Here is a 23,857-nt window from a genome sequence, read left to right on the forward strand (position 1 = left end):
TTGGCTTTTATTTTTTCCATAATCTCCAATCTCTTCTCCTCTCTTTTCTTCCTAGCTCTAGCATTTAAGTCCATTAGTATGCCTCTAGTCACTGCCTTATAAGTGTCCCATACCTTATTTGTTGGTACTTCGTTATTCATATTGTATTGTATAAAATACTTAGTCTCTCTTCGCAACAATTCAATATTTGCCTCTTCTTGCAATATATCTTCGTTTACTCTCCAACCTCTTCTTTTTATTCTTTTCCCAAACCTCCACATGATTGGATTATGATCTGAGCCTACCATAGGCATTATTTCCACGTCCTTAGTCCAAAGCGCTAGGTCTTTGGAGGCCCAGATCATATCAATTCGTGACAAAGTGGAGTGTCTTGCAGAATAAAATGTAAATTGTCTACTTTTAGGATTCTGTCTCCTCCATACATCTTCCAAAGTTTCTTGTTCTTTTATTGCAAAAAAAGAATTTGGTAATAGTCCTCTTTTCTTTTGTGCAGTAGCAGATTTCTTGTCTTCATCCAAGTTAGTAACGCCATTGAAGTCTCCAGCTAAGGTCATCTGGTCATAAGATAGTCCATCTAGTTGTTTACTCAAGTCACCAAAAAAATTTTCTTTTGCTCCATTAGGTGCATATATTCCAATCACCAACAGTTTCTTTAAATTCCATATAATTTCCACTGCTAGATATCTAGCTTCGACATCACACATCACTAATTTTGGCTGCAATTCCTCTTTTATATACAACACCACCCCTTTTTTCTTCTTTTTTGAAGCAGCCACGAATTCACTTCCCAATTTTGCAAATTTTAAATATTTTACGTCCTGCTTTTTAATATGAGTTTCTTGCAAACAAACAATGTCACATTTTTGTTTTAATAGCCAATGGAAAATATTTTTTCTCTTACTAGGAAAATTAAGTCCATTTACATTCCACGATAAAATTTTACACTCCATATTCATGAGCTTGCTGTTGGTAAGTCCTTTTCATTGTCCCTGATAAACTTTTCCATCTCCAATTCAGATCTGATGCGCTTTTTGACACCACCAAATTCAAAGGACACTCCCTCAGGCATTTCCCATCTGTATCTTATTTTCATATCCTTCAGAGTCTGGACTAGATTTTTATATTTTTTCCGGTCTAGCAGCACCGATCTGGGCAATTCCTTCATAATAATAACAGTCTTGCCGTCGACTTCTAATGGATCCTGAAGCTGTTTACTCACAATCAATTCTCTTGTATTTCTGGTCGTAAACTGCACAATTACATCTCTTGGCAATTTCCTCTGGGTAGCAAATCTTGAGTTTATTCTGTAAACCACATCTAGGATAGCTGCAACTTCCCCCTCCTCTTTCCCCAGGTATTCAACCAACACTTCTATAATCTGTTCTTGGGCAGTCTTTCCTTCAGTTTCCGGCAAGCCACGAAACCTTAACTGCTTCTCCATGTGTTTACTTTCCGCAACTGCCATTCTACCTCTCATTGCCCTCATCTCAGTTCGTTGCGTGTCTGCTAGAGTATCCACCGCGTTTTCTACTACATTAACTCTTTGCTGCGTGGCTTGCAAGTCGTTTTGTATCTTTTCCATACCTTTCGTCACTTCCACCAATTCTTTTCTAAGTGTCTCTTTAAACTCTTTTGCCATCTCTGGTATCATGTCTTTAAGCTCCTTAATCCCTTCTGAAACTTTTTTATCTAAACTTTCAATTGCCGCCTGCCACTCCTTTTTCGACGTTGTGGGGCTAGCTTTGCCTCACTCCCACGTGTCCGCCCTTTTCCTCAACTCCATGGCGTTTTACTTTCTATACTTTTGCTTTTAAAAGTCCCAAAATCACTTTGTTTCTTGAAAAAGACCGATTACAGAGTCCAAAATGTTGGGCGTCTTTTCTCTATGGTTCCTCTATGATTATTCCCCCTTTATTTGTAATCCAAGATGGCCTACTTCCTGTTCCGCTGAAGCCGCGACCCTTCCCCTTTCCAAAATGGCGTTCTTCTACTTCCTGTAACGTGGAGACAGCCGCTTCTTTCCAGCTTCTCTATCGTTGTGACGTACTTCCTGTTCCTCAGCCACACACAGCAATTCTCGCGATGTTAAAACTTTCTCACAGTCCACTATCTCTTTCTCACTGCAGGTATGTAAAACAATAATCAAATTTCTTTAATAACTTCGTTATGCTTAGTCCTTCTTTAAAAAATTTTCTTGCCAGGATTTCCCCTCCTTATACTCAGTCTGTCGCAGTTTTAAAATTAACTTTAATACTTCGTTTGTTAAGTTAATCTGTCCCGTTTCAAGAGATAGTGATCTTTACCTTCTTAGTCGATTTCTCGGGTTGTAATCACTGTTCCAATCTTCCATTCACATCAGTTCCCTTTGCCCCTGTTTGAAGCTTGGGCATGTAGGTCTTATGCCAATCGAATTGGCTCCGGAGCTACTGCAGAGATCTTGGCAAAACCTGTCTTCGGGTGGGACCTCAAGGGACGGGAGAGAGTCCATTGCGCAGGACCCCCCCTCGCCCGAGATCAACGCGCCCTGAGGTTCTTGAGCGTACTAAGCCTGCTCTCCGCCTGAGAGCAGTTGGCTGCAGGCGATTTCGGCCCCTCCAGCCCTCAAAACAGCAGTCCGGACAGCTCAGCTTTAAGAGCTGCGTTAGACCTCCATGAATCCCAAACCGGAAGTCAAACGAACTTTTAAGACATTTACAAATAAAACAATCCCTCAAAATATTCACTGGTTGGACCTTTTCACCATGTCATTTTTTGTGAGAAATTCCACCACTGGAAGCCAATATTCCATATGGTATGATTTGTGGTTGGGGTGTTCTGTTTGCGTAATCTGGTCAGAAAGTTTCTTCATAGTGAAACAGTTCCGAAACACGGATGATCCAGTTGGAGATCCAGTTTTTTTCTTTCCTGCCTTTCCATTGTTTACACAGCAGCCAAGGGCATACAAATGATAAAAACACATCACTAATAATAAGAAACAGAAAAGCAAGTTTAAATGAAATCAAGTGGCACCAGTTTAAGCAGCCATCACTGCAGGGGAGCTGTTAAAACATCAGTCAGTGAAACCAGTCGATGGCAGCAGCTGGAGATTCCCTGGAATTACAACTGATCTTCGAGACATAAAGATCATTTCACTTGGAGAAAATGGCTGCTTCAAAGGGTGGATTCTATGGCATTAGATCCTGCTGAGGTCCCTCCCCTCCCCAAACCCCACCCTCTCCAGGTTCCACCTCCAAAATCGCTAGGAATTTCCAAATTGAGAGCTGGCAACCCTACAAAGAAGTATTGTTTCCAAATATCATTTCAAAACTTGATCGTTTAAAGTGAATAAATCCTTAAATTAGATATATCTGCACAGTAATGCAGTGGCTACTTCTTAGGAAGCTCCCAGCCCAATTTTTGTCTTTGCCATTCAAGGGCTTCTTAGAGGCAAAGGAGATGTGCCCCCCCATGAGGAAGGGGGTTGGGAAATAGGATCAGTGCCACACAGAGGGAAGGCAGGTTTAGCCCTTTCTCCTCTCCAAATTGTACTTCCCTTCTTGTGCCTGCAGGAATAACACACATATAGGAGAAGGGATAACCTCCCCTCACCCAGCACCGTGGTTGTGTGCCCCAACCCCCAGAAATGCATGCAACTTTCTAATAAAATCTGGGGAGATCCTGATCAAAGGTCTTCTGCATCTGATAGAATTATGAAGCATGGGAGCAATAATAGGAGCCCACCTTACACTGTTGTTTTCAGGGTTATTAAGATATCTAAAGGCTAAATGTTGTTTTACCCACGTCCAAGGCAAATATGAGTCTGCAAACTCTGGTTGTATTCTCACAATTTAAAGTCACATCCTTATCACATTTCTTCTGCTTTCCTGCAATGAACTTGGGAAGGGGAGTCGGGCGAGATTCTGGGGTGGGTCCTACCCTTTCCTACCCCTTTGCTGAACGAATTCTGAAGGCTTCCTGCAATCTAAGGAAACATTCTCCAAACTAAGTGGCTCTTATGTTGGAGAAAGAGCCACTTTAGTTGGAGGAAGGATCCTTGAAGGTTGGCTGGATTGACACACACATTTATCATGTTGTCCTGGGAGAGGCTGAGAGAGAGCAAGTAGGCCAGGATGGACACAGCAAATCTAAAAGTGCCAGCCCAGTGGACTGATTACAATCCAGTGATAGGTATACTGAAGATAGTTTCAGGTGTGTAGTCACTTTGGTCTTTAGTAGAAGAGCAAGATTCACTGATTCCCCCTTGAACAGCCTGAGAGCCAAGTGTGTTTTGAAGTGATGGCTGTGTTCACCAGGGCAGCCTCTGGGACCCCTGAGAGCCAGTTTGGTGTAGTGGTTAAGAGTGGCAGGACTATAATCTGGAGAACCGGGTTTGATTCCCCACTCCTCCACTTGAAGACAGCTGGGTGACCTTGGGTCAGTCACAGCTTCTCGGAGCTCTCTCAGCCCCACCCACCTCACAGGGTGATTGTTGTTGTGGGGATAATAATGACATGCTTTGTAAACAGCTCTGAGTGGGTGTTAAGTTGTCCTGAAGGGTGGTATATGAATCGAATGTTGTTGTTATCATCATCATCATCATCATCATCTTGGGATGGCAACACATCACCTACTAGTGGGTCAGTCATTGTAAGCAACGTTTTGCTCTTTAGGGTGGATCGTGCCATAAAGAAGACAAGGTGAAACTTGAGTAAACCTCTTCTCTTTCTCTTTCTGTCTCTCTTTCCTCGTTTCCAGACCCTTCTGATTCGGCCCTTCATACAAAAGGCATTCAGATGATCTTGGCCTTTTTGCCGCCTTCTCCACAGGTGAATTTGCCTTTTGGACCAACAGTATCTGACATTAACAGCTGCCTTGGTGAGTACCCCATTTCAGCTGTGCAGCTGGATCACGGTCAATCTGGATTTACTAACGTCTCGAGGATGCTTGAAACCAGCCTCTGTTCCAAGCTCTGCTCCAAGCTTATGCTGGAGACAAGCCTTAAAGAGTCTGTCCCCAGAACCCCTTAATTCCCTTTTTGTAACATCTAGTTTGCTGAAGAGTTTCTGGAAAATTCAAAACCCGGCACCCTGAAGTGTGTCATTGGTTGGTCCCTATAAAAGGTATCATGGGAGTTTCTTACCCAACTAGCCTTCACATGTCTGCTCCTTGAATATTGCAGTGTCCCCCTTTTCAGTGTCAAGTACAAATACATGTAGCTGGGCAAATTCTGGGATTCTGCCTATGTATACCAGGGTCACCGGTCTGGGCAGTGCATCATATCAGAGATGGGAGATTCCCAGAAACAAGCAGGCAGAAGACAGAATAAAATTAAAATCTTTATTATGAAACAGATAGAACAGGGGAATGTTGAGAGGCACACAAGAATCCAAACATGCCTGCAAACACACACATGCACACACAGAGAACATGCACACACATGCACACACCTAACACCTAAACAATAAACAAAGGAGGGGAGGCAAATGAAAGCATATGACCTGTCCTGCAGAGGGTGGAAATCCTATAGAGTCTTAATGTGGAGAGCAGAAGAGAGGAGTGTAGAGACAGAAGAGATCAGCTTGTGTCTCCAAGGAATCTGTGCCCCAAAGGGGTAGCAGCTGGATAAACTGCTGTTTTGGAGATTTGTGGGCTATACTTACAGCAAAACAACAAAGGGAACCCCCTGGCTACACGGACAACTCAAGGGCACAACAACCAGGGTCACAAAAATCAAGTATGCAATGTTGATATAAATTATTATATTATATCCAAAGTGCAAAGGTGCAAAAGTGCAAATATGTATCAAACAAGATTTAAAGTGCATATATATACAGGAAGAGGTAGTCTATCGGATGAACAATAAATATATTTCTATATACAATTAATATTCTGGTGGTGGGAGAGTGCAGACGGATGGAAACATGCGCGTGGAAAGTGTCCATATGTCCAAGAATGGAAAAGGACGTGTCCAAAGACACCTAGCCGACGGGCTTCAGCTTGCTATTTCCAATTCCCATTTCGGGCTTTCTTCATCCTGGGCTAGACTCTATGGACTATAGATAAAATCATCCCATCAGTAATAAGCATTATACACAGCCTGAACAATATAGCTAGTGGTTTACAATATAAACAGGTAGAAGTTTCCTTACTGTCCACTGGCATCTCTCCTCGCTCCACATACCATTACAATTCCAGGTATACCGATAGTTACAACTAGTACCAGACACACCCCATGTTTAAATAACACGCCTAGGGTTATTCAATCAAGGATAGAAAAGCCCTTAAAGGGACAATGTCATTGGAACATAAGACAAAATTGTAACCTAAGTCACCATCCAATACATCCTAGTCTTGCACCCTGGCTCTCTGACTGCTGTCCAATGGACTTTTCAACTGTCACATCCAACATTCCGCCAAGCTGCCTACATTTCCCATCAAAACTTGAGGGAAGCTGACAAGTGTCCAACCTGTGCCGTTTGTCACTTGTAGTTCCGCTCACAGTATGGGAGGAACAAGGAAGAAACCCGTGCGAGGACGGACACGGGATCTATAGCAATGTGATCACGGCAGACACGTGAACATGAAAGAAGGGGGGGAACACGTGTAAGTCATTTCACGGGTCAAACACGTGAAATTTGTCACTTGTAGCGTCGCTCTGAGGTGGGCTTTAGGGAGTATAGGGTCTGCATTCCGTCGCTGCTTAAGGACTCACCACCTTGGCCTCAGCTGGGCTCTCTGCCCCCTGCTGTTAGCTTAACTTTAGCAGGACCCAGACTCCATTTTCTAGCCCTAAGCCCATATTAAAACCAAAGTGGAGGCCCAAAAATGCCCCCTCCTCAAGGAAGAGTCTGTTGTGTTGTTCAAAGCTATGATGGGAGAACATGCTGGCTGATGGTGCCTCCATGTGGTTCTGCGCTGTATTTGCACTCAAGGCAACGTTGGCTTGCTTGCCTTTTCTTTTGCTTTCATTGAGGTATTAAAAGGGTGATCTATATTAATATGCTGCTTTTTTCTTTGTTCCTAGCTGAAGATGCAATTGATGATGGATCTCAAATCCCACCTCTTCATTCTGACAAAGTTCACAAAAGACCAGGTGAGTGTTTGGGGGTGGGGGAGGGCAGGAAGACTCAGGCCAGATCTTCAGGGTTTCAAGGCTATACCATTCAGACATTTATTTTATTTTTATTTGACAAAATTTATATCACATCTTTCTGCCCTCAAGGGCCTCCAAGGCAACTAGCAAATTAAAACATATATAATAAAATCACAACCTTTCTCCCTTTCCCAGCTAGCATATTAAGTTTTTCCCCTCTAGCCCCTTAAAATTAATGGCAAACTATTTGGGTTTTATGCAAATCAAATCGTCTTGATCCCTGGCCCTGGAGGCACCAAATTCAGACTCCAAAGAAAGTTTCTGGGAGGACTTTGGGAGATTTTGGAGCTTTAAGAGGAAGGAGAGTTCTTTACACAACTCCTGGAAAGTTTAGTTGGAATTACAGTTAGTAACCATTACAACCATTTAGGAACATAAATGAGTACCATACTCAAAATACACAGCTTTGATATAAAAATAATTGTATAAAAGCTTAACAATGTAAGTACAAGAATTTGGGCTTTCAGAGTTAAAATGTAAAAACAAATGTTACTCCTTTATGTATTCTCTGTGGATTCTGTAAGCTGCAGCCAAAAATCTAGCACCAGCCAGCGTGATCTGGGAATTAGAACCTGATAGGAGCTTATTAGTTAGCTCCATATCCAGAAGGCTCGAAAATTTCTTCAATACAGGTTGGATATATTTTATACATATTTCATGATAAAACTTACAGGCAAGCATGATGTGCTCAATTGTTTCTGCTTTCTCGGTCTCACATGGGCAAACACGCTCAGCCATTGGAGACCTTTTTATAATAGCCTTCAAGTACTACAGATGGAAATATATTCCCAGAAATATATTCCCAGAAAAAGAACTAAAGTTACACTGAGGGGCTTGAGCAAGCCCAAGGAAGCTCTTGGCAGATTCAACAGCAGCTTGCCAAATCTGTTGATGCACGTCAAAGAGCTATGTATTATCAGTGAGGCTTACACCCAAGCACGTGTGCATCAGATTGCAGCCTCAGATAGCATTTGCAGGAAATCTGTGCTCCTTTAGCAAGAACAAGAGTTCTTAAAGTCTGTCTCTTTCCATTCCACGGTGCTTCATCTCCTCCATGTCTTGTTTTTCTAGAGCTCGTGGATAACTTTTCCATAGGGTTGAAAACCTCCTTCGGGGACAAGTGCAAGTTCGTGTCCACAGAGCGAGATATCCCCATGGAACACCTCTACATTGAAGGCAATGTAGTGCAACATCATGCTGAAAACCGGAGTGGGAGAAATGCTGACCTGAGGGTCTGTGACCTCGAAGAGAAGGAGAAGACAACAGTGAAGAGGCTGTTCGAGATAGTCGAGAAGAACGAAGTCGGAGCCAATAAAGTCATTGTCATCTTGGGGAAGGCAGGGATGGGGAAAAGTCTTCTTGTCCAAAAGATCTGTCTTGACTGGTCCAAGGGCAGGTTTGCCAGATTTGAGTTTGTTTTCCGGTTTGATTGCTGGAGGCTGAGCTTGCTCCAGGGGAAACACTACAGTCTGAGACAGCTGCTCTTTGAGTTCTCTGTTGACCCTCAAGAAGGAGAGGACCAAGTCTACCGATATCTACTGCGGAACCCAGAGAAGGTCCTCCTTATCTTTGATGGCTTTGAAGAATTGCAGGATCTGGAGGGCTTCTCCCCTTGTTCAGATAGCCCAACCCGTAAGGAGGCCTGGGGCATCGGAGCAGTTTTAGCTGGCCTCTTCCAGAAGAAGAAACTCAATGGATGTGTCATGTTGCTGACTTCCCGGCCCAAAGATAAGTTGCATCAGTATTTACCCAAGGTGGACAAGATCCTGGAAGTGGTGGGGTTCTCCTCACAGCAAGCTGAAGCCTACTTGGCCAGGTACTTTGAAGGAGCCTCATACTGCACAGATGCAGTGGAACTCATTAAAAGCTCTCCTTATCTTTTCAGCCACTGTTACAATCCTGATCTGTGCAGGATCATTTGCTTTGTGTGCAAATCTGCATTTGAATCAGGAGATAGAGAACTACCTTCCAATCTCACTGGCCTGCTGGTAAAATTCCTCCTTCAAAAGCTTGAGTGCACAATGGATGAAGAAACCTCCCCAAAGCTCCAGAGCATCCTCATCTTAGCCCAGGTTGCGTGGTCTCTCGGACAAGGTCAGCCAAATACACCAATGAGCCATCAGTTCCCCCCTCTCGAAGCCAGGAAGCTGGCTTTGCAATGCGGGATAATGGTGCCCTTGGCATCAAGCGAGGGCAGGGAAGAATGCAGTTATGCATTTTCCAGTTTTGTGGTCCACAATTTCTTGGCAGCCTTACATTTGGTTTTCAACAAGGAGATTAAGGACAAAAAACTTACCAAGCACCTTTGGGTACTGTCCAAACCAAAAAGGTTTCTCTGCTCATGGGACTTGGTGCCTCGCTTCCTGGCTGGCTTGCTCTTCATCCAGGATGACCTAAGATCTTCCTTCCTCTTCAGAGAGGAAGGGGAGGTGGACACTGAGCAAATGATTGCCAAGAAGCAGAAAAGCCTCTCCAAATACATCCGGAAACTTGAGATAAGCAATCTCAGCCCAGACAAGCTACTGGAGATCTTCCACTGTGTCCAGGAAACAGAAGACCCATTTCTTTTGCAGCATTTGGCACTGAGGGTCAGGCCGGCCCTCTCTTTCCTTGGCTTCCCCTTCACACCTCCTGATGTGCACATTCTGCATTCTGTCTTAAGAAAAGCCACAAAGGAATTTGCCTTGGATCTGAGAAGGAGCTCTGTTGGTTCGGAAGGACTCAGGCATTTGGTCTGCCTTAAGAATGTCACATCGTACAGGTTGGTGGGATTTTGATGAGCAATGTCCTTCTGTAATGAGCCACACAGATAGGAAACTGGTGGCTCAGTAAGGACCTGGCTTTTGGGCTCTGCACAACTAGGCTGGGAGGAAGCTGGTGGAGAGGAGGGTCTGGCATCTCTGAAGCTGCCCAGACAGGCATCATTCTGTGCTCTGTTTCTGGGTTGAGCTGGGACCAGCACTGGAAGCACCTAAATCTAGACTCCAGCTTAGGTTCGCCTCCAGGTTTACCTCCGGGAGGGGCCTGGATTTCTTGTAGAATTACAACTGATCTCCAGACTACAGAGAGCAGTTCTCCTGGAGGAAAGGGCTGCTTTGGAGGACACACTCTATGGCATCACATCCCTGCTGAGCTCCCTGTCTCCCCAAACCCCACACTCCTTGGGCTCTGCTCGCAAATCTGCAGAAGTTTCCTGAGCTGGAGTTAGCAACCCTATTCCATCTCAGTGTTCTTGAGGCCAGTGACCTCAGCTGGGAACCTGAAGCCTCAAACATAGCAGATGTGAAAACCTTTTTCATTAGACAAGGGCAGAGAGCCAACCCTGACCAATTCAGACTCAGAGGCTAATTGCAGTCGCCAGTGACTCACAAACCGAGTACCTCCTGAGCCTGAACAGCATGCTACGGCTTGGGCACAAACAGTCCCAGGTAGTGTTCTGTAGCCTAGATGCCAAGCTCAGGCCTGAGTCTCCTAGTCCAAGTCTCTTTCTAATGAGGAAGGGCTGCACGGTTTGGGGCTTTTTAGTTTAGAAAAAAAGTTGACGGGGTGGGGAATATGGGACATGATAGAGGCGTATAAAATTATTCAAGGGGCAGACAGAGAGCTTTTTCTTCCTCTCCCATACTACTAGAACTCAGGAGGAGCACCCAATGAAGTTGATAGGCAATTGATTCAGGACTGACCAAAGGAAATGTTTCTTTACTCAAAGAGTAGTTAAATTGTGGAATTCCCTGCCAGTGGGCATAGTGATGGTTATGGATGTAGATGGCTTTGAAAAGGAATTAGATTCATAGAGGAGAAGTCCACCACTGGCTATTATCCATGCTGACTGAAGGGAGCCTCACATTCAGAGGCAGCAGATCTCTGAATCCAGTGCTGGCTTCTTTGGTGCCCTGTTTGTTTGACCCTCCAGGACAACATGGGAAGATCTCTGCCAAGTGATCCCTGTCATTCAAGGGGAGAGCGTCTGCTTAGCATGCAAAAGGTTCGGTCTCCAGTGAAAGGACATGTTGGGCTTACGCCTGGTTTTGTTAGCAGTCAATCCACAAGGATTGGGATTGGTTTGGGTACAGTTACACACCCTCCCTCTGCATTTTTACAGTTGTGAAGTCAGTTTATTTTCTTCTGCACATGCTTTAAATAATCAGGATTTTCAAGCAAGGATCACGTTGCCCTCAATGGCATCACTAGCAGCGTCACAGCACACACACCCTTTTAAAATGTTATGTCCATGTTTATAGCAATATAAAAGCTTAATTTAAAAAAAATCCAACCAAGCTAGGGGAAGAAAATCTCCTGAGAATCTTCTGATTCTAGCCCCCACCCCACCCACCCCTCTACCTCTGGCAATCCCCTCTCTCTGAAATTCTTAGGGAGGGAAGTGAAGCTATGGGGATTCTCTGACAACTCCAAGCCAAATGTCTCACCAAACTCTGAAGGGGGAAAGGGAAAGACCAGCTGAGCGGGGGAGAGTCAGAAGCTGTGAAGCCCAGCTCTGTATGAATTCATTGGGTTGCATGCTGCCAATCAAGCCCAATTCTGTGCAGCCACCATGAAGTTTGCGGGGAGGGAAGCCAGGGTGAACGCTCTGTGTGATTGCATTAGTGTGCACAAACAGAAGCGGCAAGTTGTTCAACAAGCAGTGTTGCCTCCGACTATCATTACCACCTCCTCTCCCTCTGTCCCCCACCTCCCTGGCTTTACATGGGAGTTTACTATTCCCCACCCCAAAAATCCACTCTGTATAAAATAAAAAGGCAGAAAATGAATTTCTGTTGCTCATGGTACAAACCATACTCAAAACAGGCAGCTGGCAAGAGTGAATTTTTTTTAAAAGGAGACAGGCTATGGAGAGAGAAATTAATTAAAAGTAAAAAAAGCTGAAAAAATGGAAACACGAAGGAAGAAAAGCAAAAAAAAAAAGGGGGGGGATAATAAAAAGCTGCAAACCACCTGGACATTTCATTTTGCTTTTCGCTGTGAAAGTTACATGTCATCTGAGCATGGCGGCAAATAGGGAGGGGGGAAAAGAGAGGAGAGAGAAGGGGGGACATGCCCTGCTAAAATGGAAGCGGCTCAGATAGTCATACTAGAACTCATCCAAAGGCTTGACCGTATGAAAATGAACCCCACCATGACAGTTCCTAATCATGCTGCTTTGGAGTTCTGAGAAACAAGAAATAGGAATAGTCATGTATGAAAATCGCCGTGCTGACACTGCTCTGATCAGTAGTAGATAAATTCTTGTATATGAGAATCACCCCAATAGTGATTCTCTAATCCGTAGTAGATAAATACACATGTATGAGAATTTGCCACAGTGGTGATTCTCTGATCTGTAGTAGCTAGATGCATGAGAACTCTCTTATGGTGATTCTCTGATCGTTGATAAAACACACACATTCGAGAACTGCCATTTGCTAGAAGTGCTAGAAAGCTACAGAAGGTGAGAAGGGAGTGAGAAGAACAGAGGGTGATGTCGAAGGAAGGACCGATCATCAAAAAGTGTGTTGGAGGTAGCTGGGAGTGGACAGGAGGAACAAAACTAGCGAAACATTATGCACAAGAAAAAAGGCCACTCAAAACTGGCTTCTAAAAAACCCCACTGGAATAAAAGTGGTATTAAAAGAAGTGGAAAAACCCAGGTGGTAGGGACTGAAGCAAAACTTGAAGGCACAAAAATGCTTGCAGAAGTCAGGGGAAACACCGAATCAGTATAGGGCCAGAACACATGAAAAAACCCTATGTGGAAAAGGTCAGAAAGGAGGGAAGGGAAGACTTCCCTCTGCCTGAGCTGTTGTCAATGAATCTAACCGACAGTCTGACTTAGCATAAGGCAGTTTCTTTATAGGTCCATGGCTCAGTTGTAGAGCACATGCTGTGCCTGAAGAAAGTCCCAGGATCAGGCCCCAGCCTATTAAATTGGAATGTTGGGACTTTTCTTTGCTTGAGACCCCGTAGAGCCACTCAAAACAGACACTGCTGAACTACATGAACCAATGCATATATCTGGTACACAGCGGCTTCATGTGATCTTATGTGACTCTGGAGAACCAGGCAATGCAGAGATTCGCTTGCATCCACTGTATGGCAGTTCCTTGTCTCAGCGCATGTCAATTCCTCTGCCTGTGCATGGCTTACTTTCAGGGCATCACTTGGGGAAGCAGTGCAGCTCTGGGAATGCCTCTGGGGAACGACAGCAGGAGAGCAGCTGCAGTCAGCCATTAAGAAATTTATCATCAATCCATTTAAAGCACAGACAGTGATGGACGTGGATGACCTCTCTGCTCTCGTGCGTGTGCAGGAAAAAATGAGCCCCAGGTAAGAAAGTTTATGTCAGCATTGGAGTGAAATTCACTTATTCAATTCATTTCTTTTTGAGCTGAAAAATCTTGAGTTGGGCTTCTGAGATTCCTGCCCCCCTTTAGGAGATTGGGGCTGGTTGGCACTGTCTATTTTGGTCAGGTAAGAGGTCTTGAGCCACAGGTGCAAACAGGGGCGGCGGGCCTATTGAGGCCAGGAAGGCGGTGGCCGCAGGCGCGGGGTGCCGGAGGGAGCGCCGGAGGAGGTGCGGCACACGGGAGCGCGCGCCACAAAGTACCAGCCTCCTATCCCTCCCACCCAATGCCGCTGCCACCGCCAGCACAAGCCCCCGGCCAGGCACAGCTACCACGGGCAGGCATCTGCGGCGGCGCAGGCAACCGAGCAGGAGAGCTCGGAGGCCGGCCGCCGCAGCAGTTGGGCCGGTGGCGGCGCGTGCGCTCCCGTGATGATGTCACACGTGACATCATCACGCAGGCTGGTGCATGCGCGCGCGCGCGTGTGCACGGACATGCACGCACGCAGGGGCGCCCGGCCGGCCGGCCGGCCGGCCGGCTGTGAGCGTGGTAAACCCTTGCACCGCCCCTGGGTGCAAACCTGAAAGAGCTCTCAAGGACAAACTTCACAGGGGCTGTACCTGCCTTCTAGCTTGTTAGCACATAGCCTTATGGGGCTGAGGTGATGAATTCTTTCCCCCTTCCCTTACCTATGAGGACAGGCCACGGCCGAGCCTGTCATCAGAGGATTTTGGCCCCTCTGATTGGCTAAGAGTTTAGGCCAGCTGCAGGCAGCTGGTCTTGAAAAAAAGAGTTGTTCCTTCAGTCTCATAGATCAGGAGAGTCAGGGAAGAGGGAAGAGAAGGGGACCTGTTCCTGCTTTTGCTCCTGTTCCTGAATGCTACGCAACTGGAGGATTCCTGTGCCAGCAGCCTTCGTGCTTTTGTCTTTGGGACCTCTACTCGGCAGCATAGCGTGGGTTGCAGGCACCCAGGGCAACTCCTGGCAGGTGGTGCCCCGGTTGCCGCACGTGCATCATTGCACAGGGCGCACCCACCCCTCGGGAACACTCCCACGATTCAGGCTCCGGTTACCTGGCAGTGTGCTCCTGGCCAGCAGCCGCTGCAGGAGCTGGAGGGCCAGCTTGGCACCCAGCAAGCCGGCTGCCCCATAGGTGTGGCAGGCAGCCAGGGTGGTGCAGGCAGCCTCCCAGCCCTTATCTGCTGCCACTGCCAGCTCTGTTCACTCCTGGCCAGCCACCGCTGCCGGAGCCAGAGTGCCAGCTCGGTGCCCAACGACCCAGCCACCCCGGCTGGCTTCCTATTTAAAACCTGGTAGGGCTGGGAACTTGCTTCTTGGTTCCACAGCTGAAGGTTTAGGATCTGGTAGCGGTTTTCTCCCATGGCAGGGAGGCTTCAGTTGCCAACCCTTTTGAAATTTTGCCTTTTGACATCAGCAGTTAACTGGCAGCCTCCCTGGTACCCAGGCAGGCTTGCTAGAAACTGTTACAGGCATTGATAGGCGTTGTTCACAGTGATCCCCAACATGGGGCCTGTGGGTACCTCGATGCCTACCATTGCGTTTCCTGTTGCACATGTCCTTCTTCCCTGAAGCAAAGAGCCAACCTTGGCTTTCCTCCACCTCACTGGAGCGGAGGTGCTGCAAAAGAGCCCCAGAAGCATTGCCTTTGCACCTGTGGGGAGTGCTTATTCAGAAACAGCTGCCTCAACCAAAGGAGGAGATGTGACTTGGAAGCTCTCAACTTGTTGAGAGAGCCCCATGGTGGCCATTTTGTGGGCACCATCACAGTGACCTACCCTCAGTCAGGGCAAAAGCTGTCTGGGGCTCCTCCAGCTGGGTGGGGGAAGAGGCTAGAATTGATTGGTTTGTTGGTGCTGCCTTGATCTCCTTAGGGTGAGAATCACATTTTTTATACCTGGAAGGAAAGAAACCTTCCTGTCTCTCCAAAACACCACTTTCTGATTGCCGTTCCCTCAATTTCTTTCTGTTTAGCAAGGCCGGCTCTTCTGACTGCAACGTCCATGTGATTCCGGCTGTCACAAATCTTCGACACCTAGAATTTGCGTAAGTAAGAGAGAACTGTGACCTTTTAAAAGGAGGCTTTTATGAACAGGCGTGGGGCCTCCATATATGGAGCTATGAGCGCTGGATGCCCAGAACCAGCAAAAGAGGGGGGTTGTTGCTTTCCTGCCTTGCTTGTGGGGTTCTCAGAGGCATCTGAGCAGCCGCTTCTGGGCATGAGATGCAGAACTAGATTGACCCTCAGTCCGGTGCTCTTTTGGAAACATCCCCAAGAGTAACTTTTTGTATAAAATATAAAGGTCATTGAGACCACATTATCTGAAGGATGAAACCAAGGCCATTTCGACGCGTTCTAAAAATAGCACCACACTCACTGAACACTGGCAGCTTCTTGGCGTGATTTCTGACGTCACAGTTTACAAAACGGATGCAGGGAGCTATGATTCTATTTTTGTGGTGCCACGAAAATGGACTCGTAAACTGCCTGCATCCATTTAGAAAACGGTGACGTCAGAAATCGCACCAAGAAGTTGCCAGCGTTCGGTGAGTGTGGTGCTATTTTTAGAACGTGTGGAAATGGTTTGAGGCCAGAAACTACCTTCTTTTCTGGCATCACTCTTTCCTTTCCTTATGTGTCTCCCCAGTGGGAATCCAAAGCAGCTTAACATCATTCTCCTCTCCCGCATTTTATTACCCAGTAATATATTCCCACATATTTGGAGAGTTTCCTTTGTAAACAGAAACCCCTCCCTTGACTATGGGTGATTCCATTTTGTTACTCCAAATCATTACATTTGCTATAAGAAGGTGTGGTGCTGATGTCCTGTGAGCATTCATAGTCCCCTCTTTTCCCCTCCCAACAAGGAAGGCCAGCCTGGGCGAAGCTAGAGGCAGCAACAGCAACTCCCCACCCCCATTTCTGGGGTCCCAGCTCGTCCCCCCTCCACACACACCCACACCACCGGCCTGATAAAAACATCTGCCAGGGTTGCATAGTGGTTCCACAACAATGTTCTTGAAGCATGGGGTTTAGAAGCTATCCTTTTGTTCCTGTCCTTGGGAAATTCCTGTGAAAGAGAGCAGCACCCTCTAGCCCTCCCTATCTTGAGCGATCAGAAAAGCAGAAAAACTCCATTGACTGATCTTTGAACCATTTAAGTGATGGAGTCATCTTCACAACCTCTCCCCTTTTGCTCTGCAGATTGGGACCTACCTGTGGCTTGAAAGGATTCAAAAAATTGGTAGACATTCTGGATGCATTTCCAGCTCTCCAGCATTTGGAGTAAGTGCAAAGGAAACTTAGCCTCTGGGCTCTCTCCAAGTTACTGCCTTTCATCGTATGTGCCCTAGAGGGTACTCCAATCTGCTGATAAACAGCTGTTGGTGGTCCCTGACTCAAGGGAGGCTTGCCTAGCTTCAACCAGAGTCAGGGCCTTTTCGGTCCTGGCCCCAGCCTGGTGGAACTCTCTGTGTGCTGAGACTCGGGCCTGGACAGACTTATCATCATTTCACTGGGCCTGTAACTTACAGAGATGTTCCACCAGGCATATGGTTGAGGTTGGGGCACGGACAAGTTCTTCCTGCCAGTCTCCAGTTGGGGTGGGGGGTACTGTGCCCTCTCGCCCTGGTTTTTCCACCAGTAGATTATCCTTGCTTCTCCGTCTCCCATTCCCATGGGATGTTTGGTCTGGGGCTAGGTAATGTGGGCCTGCCATCGAGAGATGTTCATCACCTTGTATATTTTTATGTATGGTTTTAATGTGATTTTATTCATAGTTGTTATCTGCTCTGAGCCCGCGTAAGCAGAGAGAGCAGAATAGAAGGTTAATAAATAATAATAATTTTTAAAAAACAAAACTTTTTGCCTCGGCATATACGGATATGACTTGTTGGAAAATGACTTGTTGGAAAATGAACTGTTGATTTGACTTTGTGATATATGGTGGCCTGAAGAAGGACCCTCAGTCTGAAACGAGAAAAAGGAATTTTGTGGCCGGCTGACGCTCGTTGCCCTTCCTCTCGCAGCAGCTCAAGCCTCGCCTTGCAGCAGCTTCATAGGTGTTTGCCCCTTGGTGCACAGCGTATTTAATTTCATCACGCGTATTTGGGAAGCTCATTGATTGCAGTTGGACGGACTATCTTTTCGGCAATACTGCCTTGTTTCCCTCTGGATTATGTTGGAATTCATTTGACATATATGTATACTGCCTTATTTTTGTGTGTCCTTAGGATGTTATATTGAAACACTTAACTTTTGTACAGCTCAGTTTTGGGCAATTTTATGAGTTCATACCAGTGCAACTATGATGTGCCAGCAGTGTGGAATTAGTGTTGGTCTTTTTTCAAGGTCATGTGTGGCTTTTGGCTATGGGTTTTGCTTTGGCCCAGCAAGGCTTCTTGCAACCACTCCTGAGATATTTAGTGTGTGTAGCTGGTCTGGCAGATCCAGAGGAGTTAGCCGTGTTAGTCTGTAGTTGCAAAATAATAAAGAGTCCAGTAGCACCTTTAAGACTGACCAACTTTATTGTAGCATAAGCTTTCGAGAACCACAGCTCTCTTCGTCAGATGTCTTAAGGGTGCATACCAGCTGGCAGGCTCAGGGACCCCAATGAAAAGGTCGCAGAGGACTTTACTCCTTGTTGGACTAACATGTCATAGAAGGATGTTTGATATGCAAGTAACGTTTTAGCTGATTAATCAAATGCAATCCATGTCCTTATTAATTATGGGTCCGCTGGAGCATAAATTGTGCTGCAAACATTCTCCGCTAGCAATGGGAGTATTTAGACCCCATTTCCTGGAAATGCTACTGTATGGTTTGAGTTCTGCTCAAAGACCCAGCCCACTGAAGCCCTGAGGAAAGACCTCTGGGCCCTTTGCCTTTATGATTTTCTACATCTTTTTAAAAGGGCTGCATGCATTTCCTGTGCCAAACATCTTCCCAGTCCCCCCGTCATCTGGAAGGTCCTTTAAACCAGTCAGTATAGGTTGGGAGTTCTTGGGGCGGGGCCTTCTCTCTTTTCCTTTGCTGATGCCTGGGTGGGGAAAGGGACACGAATGGTGGCACTCTGTAAACTAATACACCTTCATCTTCCATGTCTTTTGGCAGCTTAGATTCTCAAAAGGAAAACAGAATAGGAGATGAAGGAGTGGCAGCCCTCAGCGACGTCCTTCCTCACTTACGCTCCCTGGAAACACTGAAGTAAGTTGCACAGCTTACAGAGGCCCATTCCAAGATGCAGAGGAGGAGAAAGTGATGAACCCCAGGGGCAAGAGAAATGCACCCCACGCAGCCTCCAACTGTGGAAAAGTGGGTTTCACCGAAGCATGGAGAGAAGAGGCTTACTTCTCCACCATCCCTTGGGGCCCTGTGTGTGTAACATGTTTTGAGCTGAACATTGTCTCTAAGTTCAAAGTCAGTTCCATGTGCAGGGGAAAAGACGAGGAAGCAAATCAGGGCCTATAAAAAGCACACAGTAAATTAACATCCTGATGGCCTGGGTGCCTTCCCAGAGCCTTATAGCTCTCTTTGCTCCCTAGTGGGATGTCCAGAAAGCCAAAGTCATCTCCAGACTTGCCCCTCCTTGGAGTTTCTGAGGGTGCCACTTGGCCGCACTAGGAATCCTGTTCCTAGCTGAGCTAAAAGTGATGGGAAAGGCTAGCCTGGCTGTAATCTTAGCTGGCAGCAGAACATCTTAATATCCATGTGTGCATAAGAACATGGAGCTTGAGGCTGAGCTAAAGATGAAAAGTGGGGTTTCCAAGCTTGAGATCAGGTACATTATGTAGTGATTCTTCTGACCATCTTGTAAAATAAAACAGGAGCCCAGAGGCACTTTTAACATTTATTCCTGCAATGTTTATTCTTACAGAAGTTTTTGTGAGTTAGAGCTCACTTAATCATATGTATAAGGCTGTAAGTCCATTCACCTGATTTATATATGCTATAGAAAGGTGTGTGTGTGTTATTGCCACTGTCCTAAAAGTAAATGAAGAAACACACACAGGCTCTTAATATTGCAATTCTTCTTTTTTAGCTTGTCACAGAACAAGATAACTAACCTAGGAGCAGAGAAGCTAGCCAAAGCTCTTCCTTCTCTGCCTTCATTGAGGACGCTTAGGTGAGTTCAACCCCATGGTGGTTGTGTCTTCCTGCATTAAATACAACTGGGTCTGAGATTAGTGATTGCACAAAAATGGGAAGTCATTTTTTTGCAGCTTGAAATTCATGGAAGAAACTTTAGTTATAAGCTGGGATTCACTTTTAAATTCCTAATCCAGAGTGGGTACTTTCTGTGATGCTCCCATCTTGTGGAAACTAAGAAGGGCTGGGTCAACTGCTACTAATTGTTTGTTCTATAGAAAAAATGTGGATATCAATGTGATAAATAAAATAAATATCTCAGTACTGACACAAAACTGTTGCCTGTCAAAAAGTTCTGACTTCAGATGAGCTCTGAAGCACTGGAGTCAGAATGACACAAGCGGCTATTTGAGTCAAAGAAACACTCTGTTTTTTCCATGGTGTCCCAGCTCACCATAGGTGAGCCAGCTAAACCCTGGCTAGGAAGCAAAGGTTTATGGGAATTGCTTCCAGAAGATACAAGAAATTATGGGGCAGACACATCTGAGAAAGTCTGTGTGATGCCCCTACAATTTCAACTCCCTGCACTTAAGACCTTTTTTTTATTGTGCTCTGTTTATATTGGTCACGTCAGTCACAATTGACTTTTTATTGTCATCTATTAATTTAAAACCAATCGGGGAAAATGGTAGCGCTTTCAAATTTGTTAGAAATACCTGCATGGACATTTCAGGCAAGGCTGATAACTTTGAGACCCATTTCCTGTTTCGATTGATTAGCTGATGAAAGCTAAAACTCGGCTTTTGTTTTCTGTAGCCTGTACAATAACAGCATTGGTGACACTGGAGCAGAAAACTTTGCAAGAATACTCCCGGGATTGACCTCTTTGAGAGTGCTGAAGTAAGTTTTATGCAGCAAAGAGCTCACTCCTCTAAATTCTTACAGGGAAACTGACCAAGTAAAAAATTGTCCCTGGAACTCCCTGCCACTGGGGGAATAAAAAATGTCTGTGACCAAGCATTGCAGTAATTTTAATTCCTCTGGAATGGATGCAAAAGTATTCTCTGGCAAAATGGACTTGGGTGCTACAAGCAGATCGATACTACATCAGTTAGCACAGATGTTTTGCTGCTTCTGTGGAAGATTCAGATCAAAAATGGTTTATCCTGAAGTCTGGGCATCAAGCAGACTTTAACTAGGTCTGTGTGTGTCCTGAACCTTCTTCAAGCAGAGAAGTGTATAAGGAATGTGCAACTTCGGCCTCTCCGATAGTCCAGCAGTATGAAGCATCTGGATTGCCCTGGTATAAATAACTGGAGCCACAGCTCTTCTGCTGTGCCTCTCATAAGCCAGTCATGACCTTGTCTTCTGGCTCCAGACTAAAGGATGTGTGCTCTAGGTCTGTGCATCACCACCCAGGACCCTGAAACATATATTCCTTTTAGGAAAATGAAAGGAGGCCCCATGGTATAGCGGTTAGGGTGTCAGACTAGGATCTAGGAGATCCAGCTTTGAATTCTCTACCATGGAAGCTCTTTGAGTGACCCAGTTGCCCCCTGTCTAACCTGCCTTATGGGGCTGTTGAAAGGAGGAGCTCATGATCTCCTTGGGAGAAGAGTGGGGTCACACAACCCATTCCTCTGGTTTTCTGCTATGATACACAACCGCTGACCCCTGTATCAGTGGGTGCCAGCCAGAGTAGTTACTGCCCTTCCTCTTTGGGAGAGGCAATAACCTTTACTGTCTGTGCTTGGCCACACAGGTGGTGACTGTAAATTAACAACAGGTACTTTGTGTTTCTCAGTGTTCAGTGCAACAAGATAACAGCTGCTGGGGCCCAGTGCCTGACTGACAGCCTGAGAAAATGCCCCCATGTGCAGAGTGTGGCGTAAGTCTACAGCTTGTGCTAATTCATGTGTTTCTTTGTGGTCATTCTCAGTTGTGAACTGTCTTTGAGCAAAACATGGTGCTAGAGGTGGCATAATTCACGCACGCAAGTCATCCCTCAATGCTAATGCTAGCCAAGGCTGATGCATGTGCAAACACACACCAGCTATTTTGGCTAAATTCTTGTGTTCAAACTGCCCTAGACTTCTTACAGGGGTTGCATTCCCACCCAAGCCTCTTTTTAACAGTTGCATTATTACATATTGGGATTTTCTTTAACTACCATACTTTGAACTAGTCCCTTATCATTGGAGGTGCTCAAGTTTTGCCTGCTCCCTGTAAAGAGGGAAGGCAGCTGACCAAAATCACCATTTGGCCAAACATCTATTTACACAATTGTATTGTTTGTTGAATGTACCAAGTGATGATTGTATTGACTTACACTGTATAATCCAAATTGAGTCTCAGTGAGAAAGGCAAACTATAAACATTAAAAATAAATGTAATGAATATTGAAACTTGTCTTGCATCCTCGAGAGAAAGGCAGGTTTAAACATTCTGTAAGAATGTTGCTGCACTGTGTCTGTTTTCCTTGCGCTACTCCAGTAATGTTTGAAGGGAAGAGGTCATGTGGGCAGGCTGCTTCACCCCACTGAATGCACCCCAGATTATCCAAAGCTCTCTTCTATCTTCCTGAAGATATACCATTTTCAAGAAAGACAGAAAATCACTGCAGAAGAACTGTCTTACAAAATTGGAATTAGGGCTAATCTTGCTTTTTCAAATTGCCTTCTAGATTGTGGAACCCCACTATTCCTCACGGAGTTCTTGAGCATCTTCAGCATCTGGATTCTCGAATCAGATCACTTTAAGAGCCAGAAAATCCAGGTGATAAGGTTGGGCCTACACTGAGGACCCTCTTGCCTTCGATATTAAACTGCACTGTTGCTGGCTCCAATAAGGAGACGCTGAATTCCCTTGTCCCATCCTATAATTCATCAAGGAGTATTGGTGGAGCTGGCACTTAAGGTCCCACTGAAAACGGTGTTTTTATTTTCAAAATAGGAACACTGTCATTCTTCCAGCACTCCAGCACGATAGGGGCAGATTCCTAAGGAGGAACAGAGGAAAAAGCCAGTGGTGGGGAGGTGGGTTCCTGAGCTTCAAATCTCCCATACCTGATAAACCAACCCTTTCTACAGCTCTATGCATTTCATTTGATTCTCCAGCACAGGAAGAGTGCTGGGACCCCCAGTCATGTCCAGGATCAGGGACAGGAACATTGCTAAATTCTGATGAGTAAAACGGGACAAATTTCAAGTGATGGCCTTTCTAGGAAACCTGTCCAGCTGCAGTTAAGAGGGTTTGTGGCTGGACAAAGCGTGCGAGGCTGTGATCCAGAAAGGCCACCCTTATATGCTGCTCTGCCCCCTTCTTACTCATAGTGCAAAAAGTGCTTTCAGTTTGGGACATTTTAAGCCGTGTCGGGAAGTCTGGTTAGGAAGCCATTAAAAAGTGTGTTTTGTGACTTGATGGACATCCTTCCCAGGCAGACAAGAAATTGACGTTGCATATGGTACTTCATCAATGAGAGAACGTTATTCCATATTCTGCTGCTTATCCAAGAACCTGCCTGCAAACCAGAGCAAGGTATGCCTGGGTGCCAAAGGTCAAGGCCAGCCAGGGACACTCCATGACCTTTTAAAAACTCTTTGGAGTCAGGCAGCTGCTCCTAATGAAGTTGGGAAGTTTGATTTGTCAACGAGCTGGCTGGAGCAATATTCTAGTTAACTGCTTCTCTTGACATGGCCTTCAAAGTTCCAGGGGCCTCATTCCTTTTGCACCAGTTCTGTAAGTGCTCTTTGAGATCTCTGTTTTTAGGATTCTCCTAACCATGGCCTTGTTTCGATCAAGTGCCTTCCTCCCTTTCCCATAAATCCTGGACCTACTGCTAAACCTCTCAGGTGCATCCAGGATGCAATTCAATAATATTTTTAATTATCTGAGTTGTCTAAAATACAAAATTCACCTAAGTGTATCTGGAGTCCAACTTGTCAGATATTGTCCAGTGAGGGTTCCTATACTGTGTACTGCTTTTGTTTTAATATGTTGTGATACTGTTTGACCACTGTGGATCCCACCTGTAAAAACGACCAGGGCAAGCTGTACCATACTATTGTACTGATCAAAACTACTGTACTATTTGTATAATTGTTGAGAAATGTATGTATATTAAATATTTTGGATGACCACTTTTAAAAACATTTTACCTGGCTGTTGCGTTTATTGCTTTGTATTTAAGAAACATCTTTAAAATTGGAAGTGATGAAAAAAGTGCCCCTAGTTAATTCTGATTTCCATCTGTTTTGTGTTCTCTAAATCCATCTCTAGTCA

The 23,857-nt window shown here is 45.5% G+C and overlaps 1 protein-coding gene across 1 annotated transcript in view; it reads left to right on the forward strand.

The window, feature by feature from the left end:
- Positions 1-23,729, forward strand: part of CIITA (class II major histocompatibility complex transactivator) — a 58,268-nt gene extending 34,539 nt beyond the window's left edge. The window contains exons 7-17 of the mRNA XM_054993684.1: positions 4,735-4,854; positions 7,004-7,072; positions 8,204-9,893; positions 13,280-13,453; positions 15,463-15,534; positions 16,694-16,774; positions 18,602-18,694; positions 19,530-19,613; positions 20,393-20,476; positions 21,381-21,464; positions 22,260-23,729. Coding sequence (XP_054849659.1) covers positions 4,735-4,854; positions 7,004-7,072; positions 8,204-9,893; positions 13,280-13,453; positions 15,463-15,534; positions 16,694-16,774; positions 18,602-18,694; positions 19,530-19,613; positions 20,393-20,476; positions 21,381-21,464; positions 22,260-22,335 — 2,627 coding nt within the window. The 3' untranslated portion in view covers positions 22,336-23,729. The remainder of the gene's footprint in view (positions 1-4,734; positions 4,855-7,003; positions 7,073-8,203; positions 9,894-13,279; positions 13,454-15,462; positions 15,535-16,693; positions 16,775-18,601; positions 18,695-19,529; positions 19,614-20,392; positions 20,477-21,380; positions 21,465-22,259) is intronic.
- The last annotated feature ends 128 nt before the right edge of the window (positions 23,730-23,857 follow it).

The sequence above is a fragment of the Eublepharis macularius genome, chromosome 12, assembly GCF_028583425.1.
Source record: "Eublepharis macularius isolate TG4126 chromosome 12, MPM_Emac_v1.0, whole genome shotgun sequence".
Lineage (NCBI taxonomy): Eukaryota > Metazoa > Chordata > Lepidosauria > Squamata > Eublepharidae > Eublepharis > Eublepharis macularius.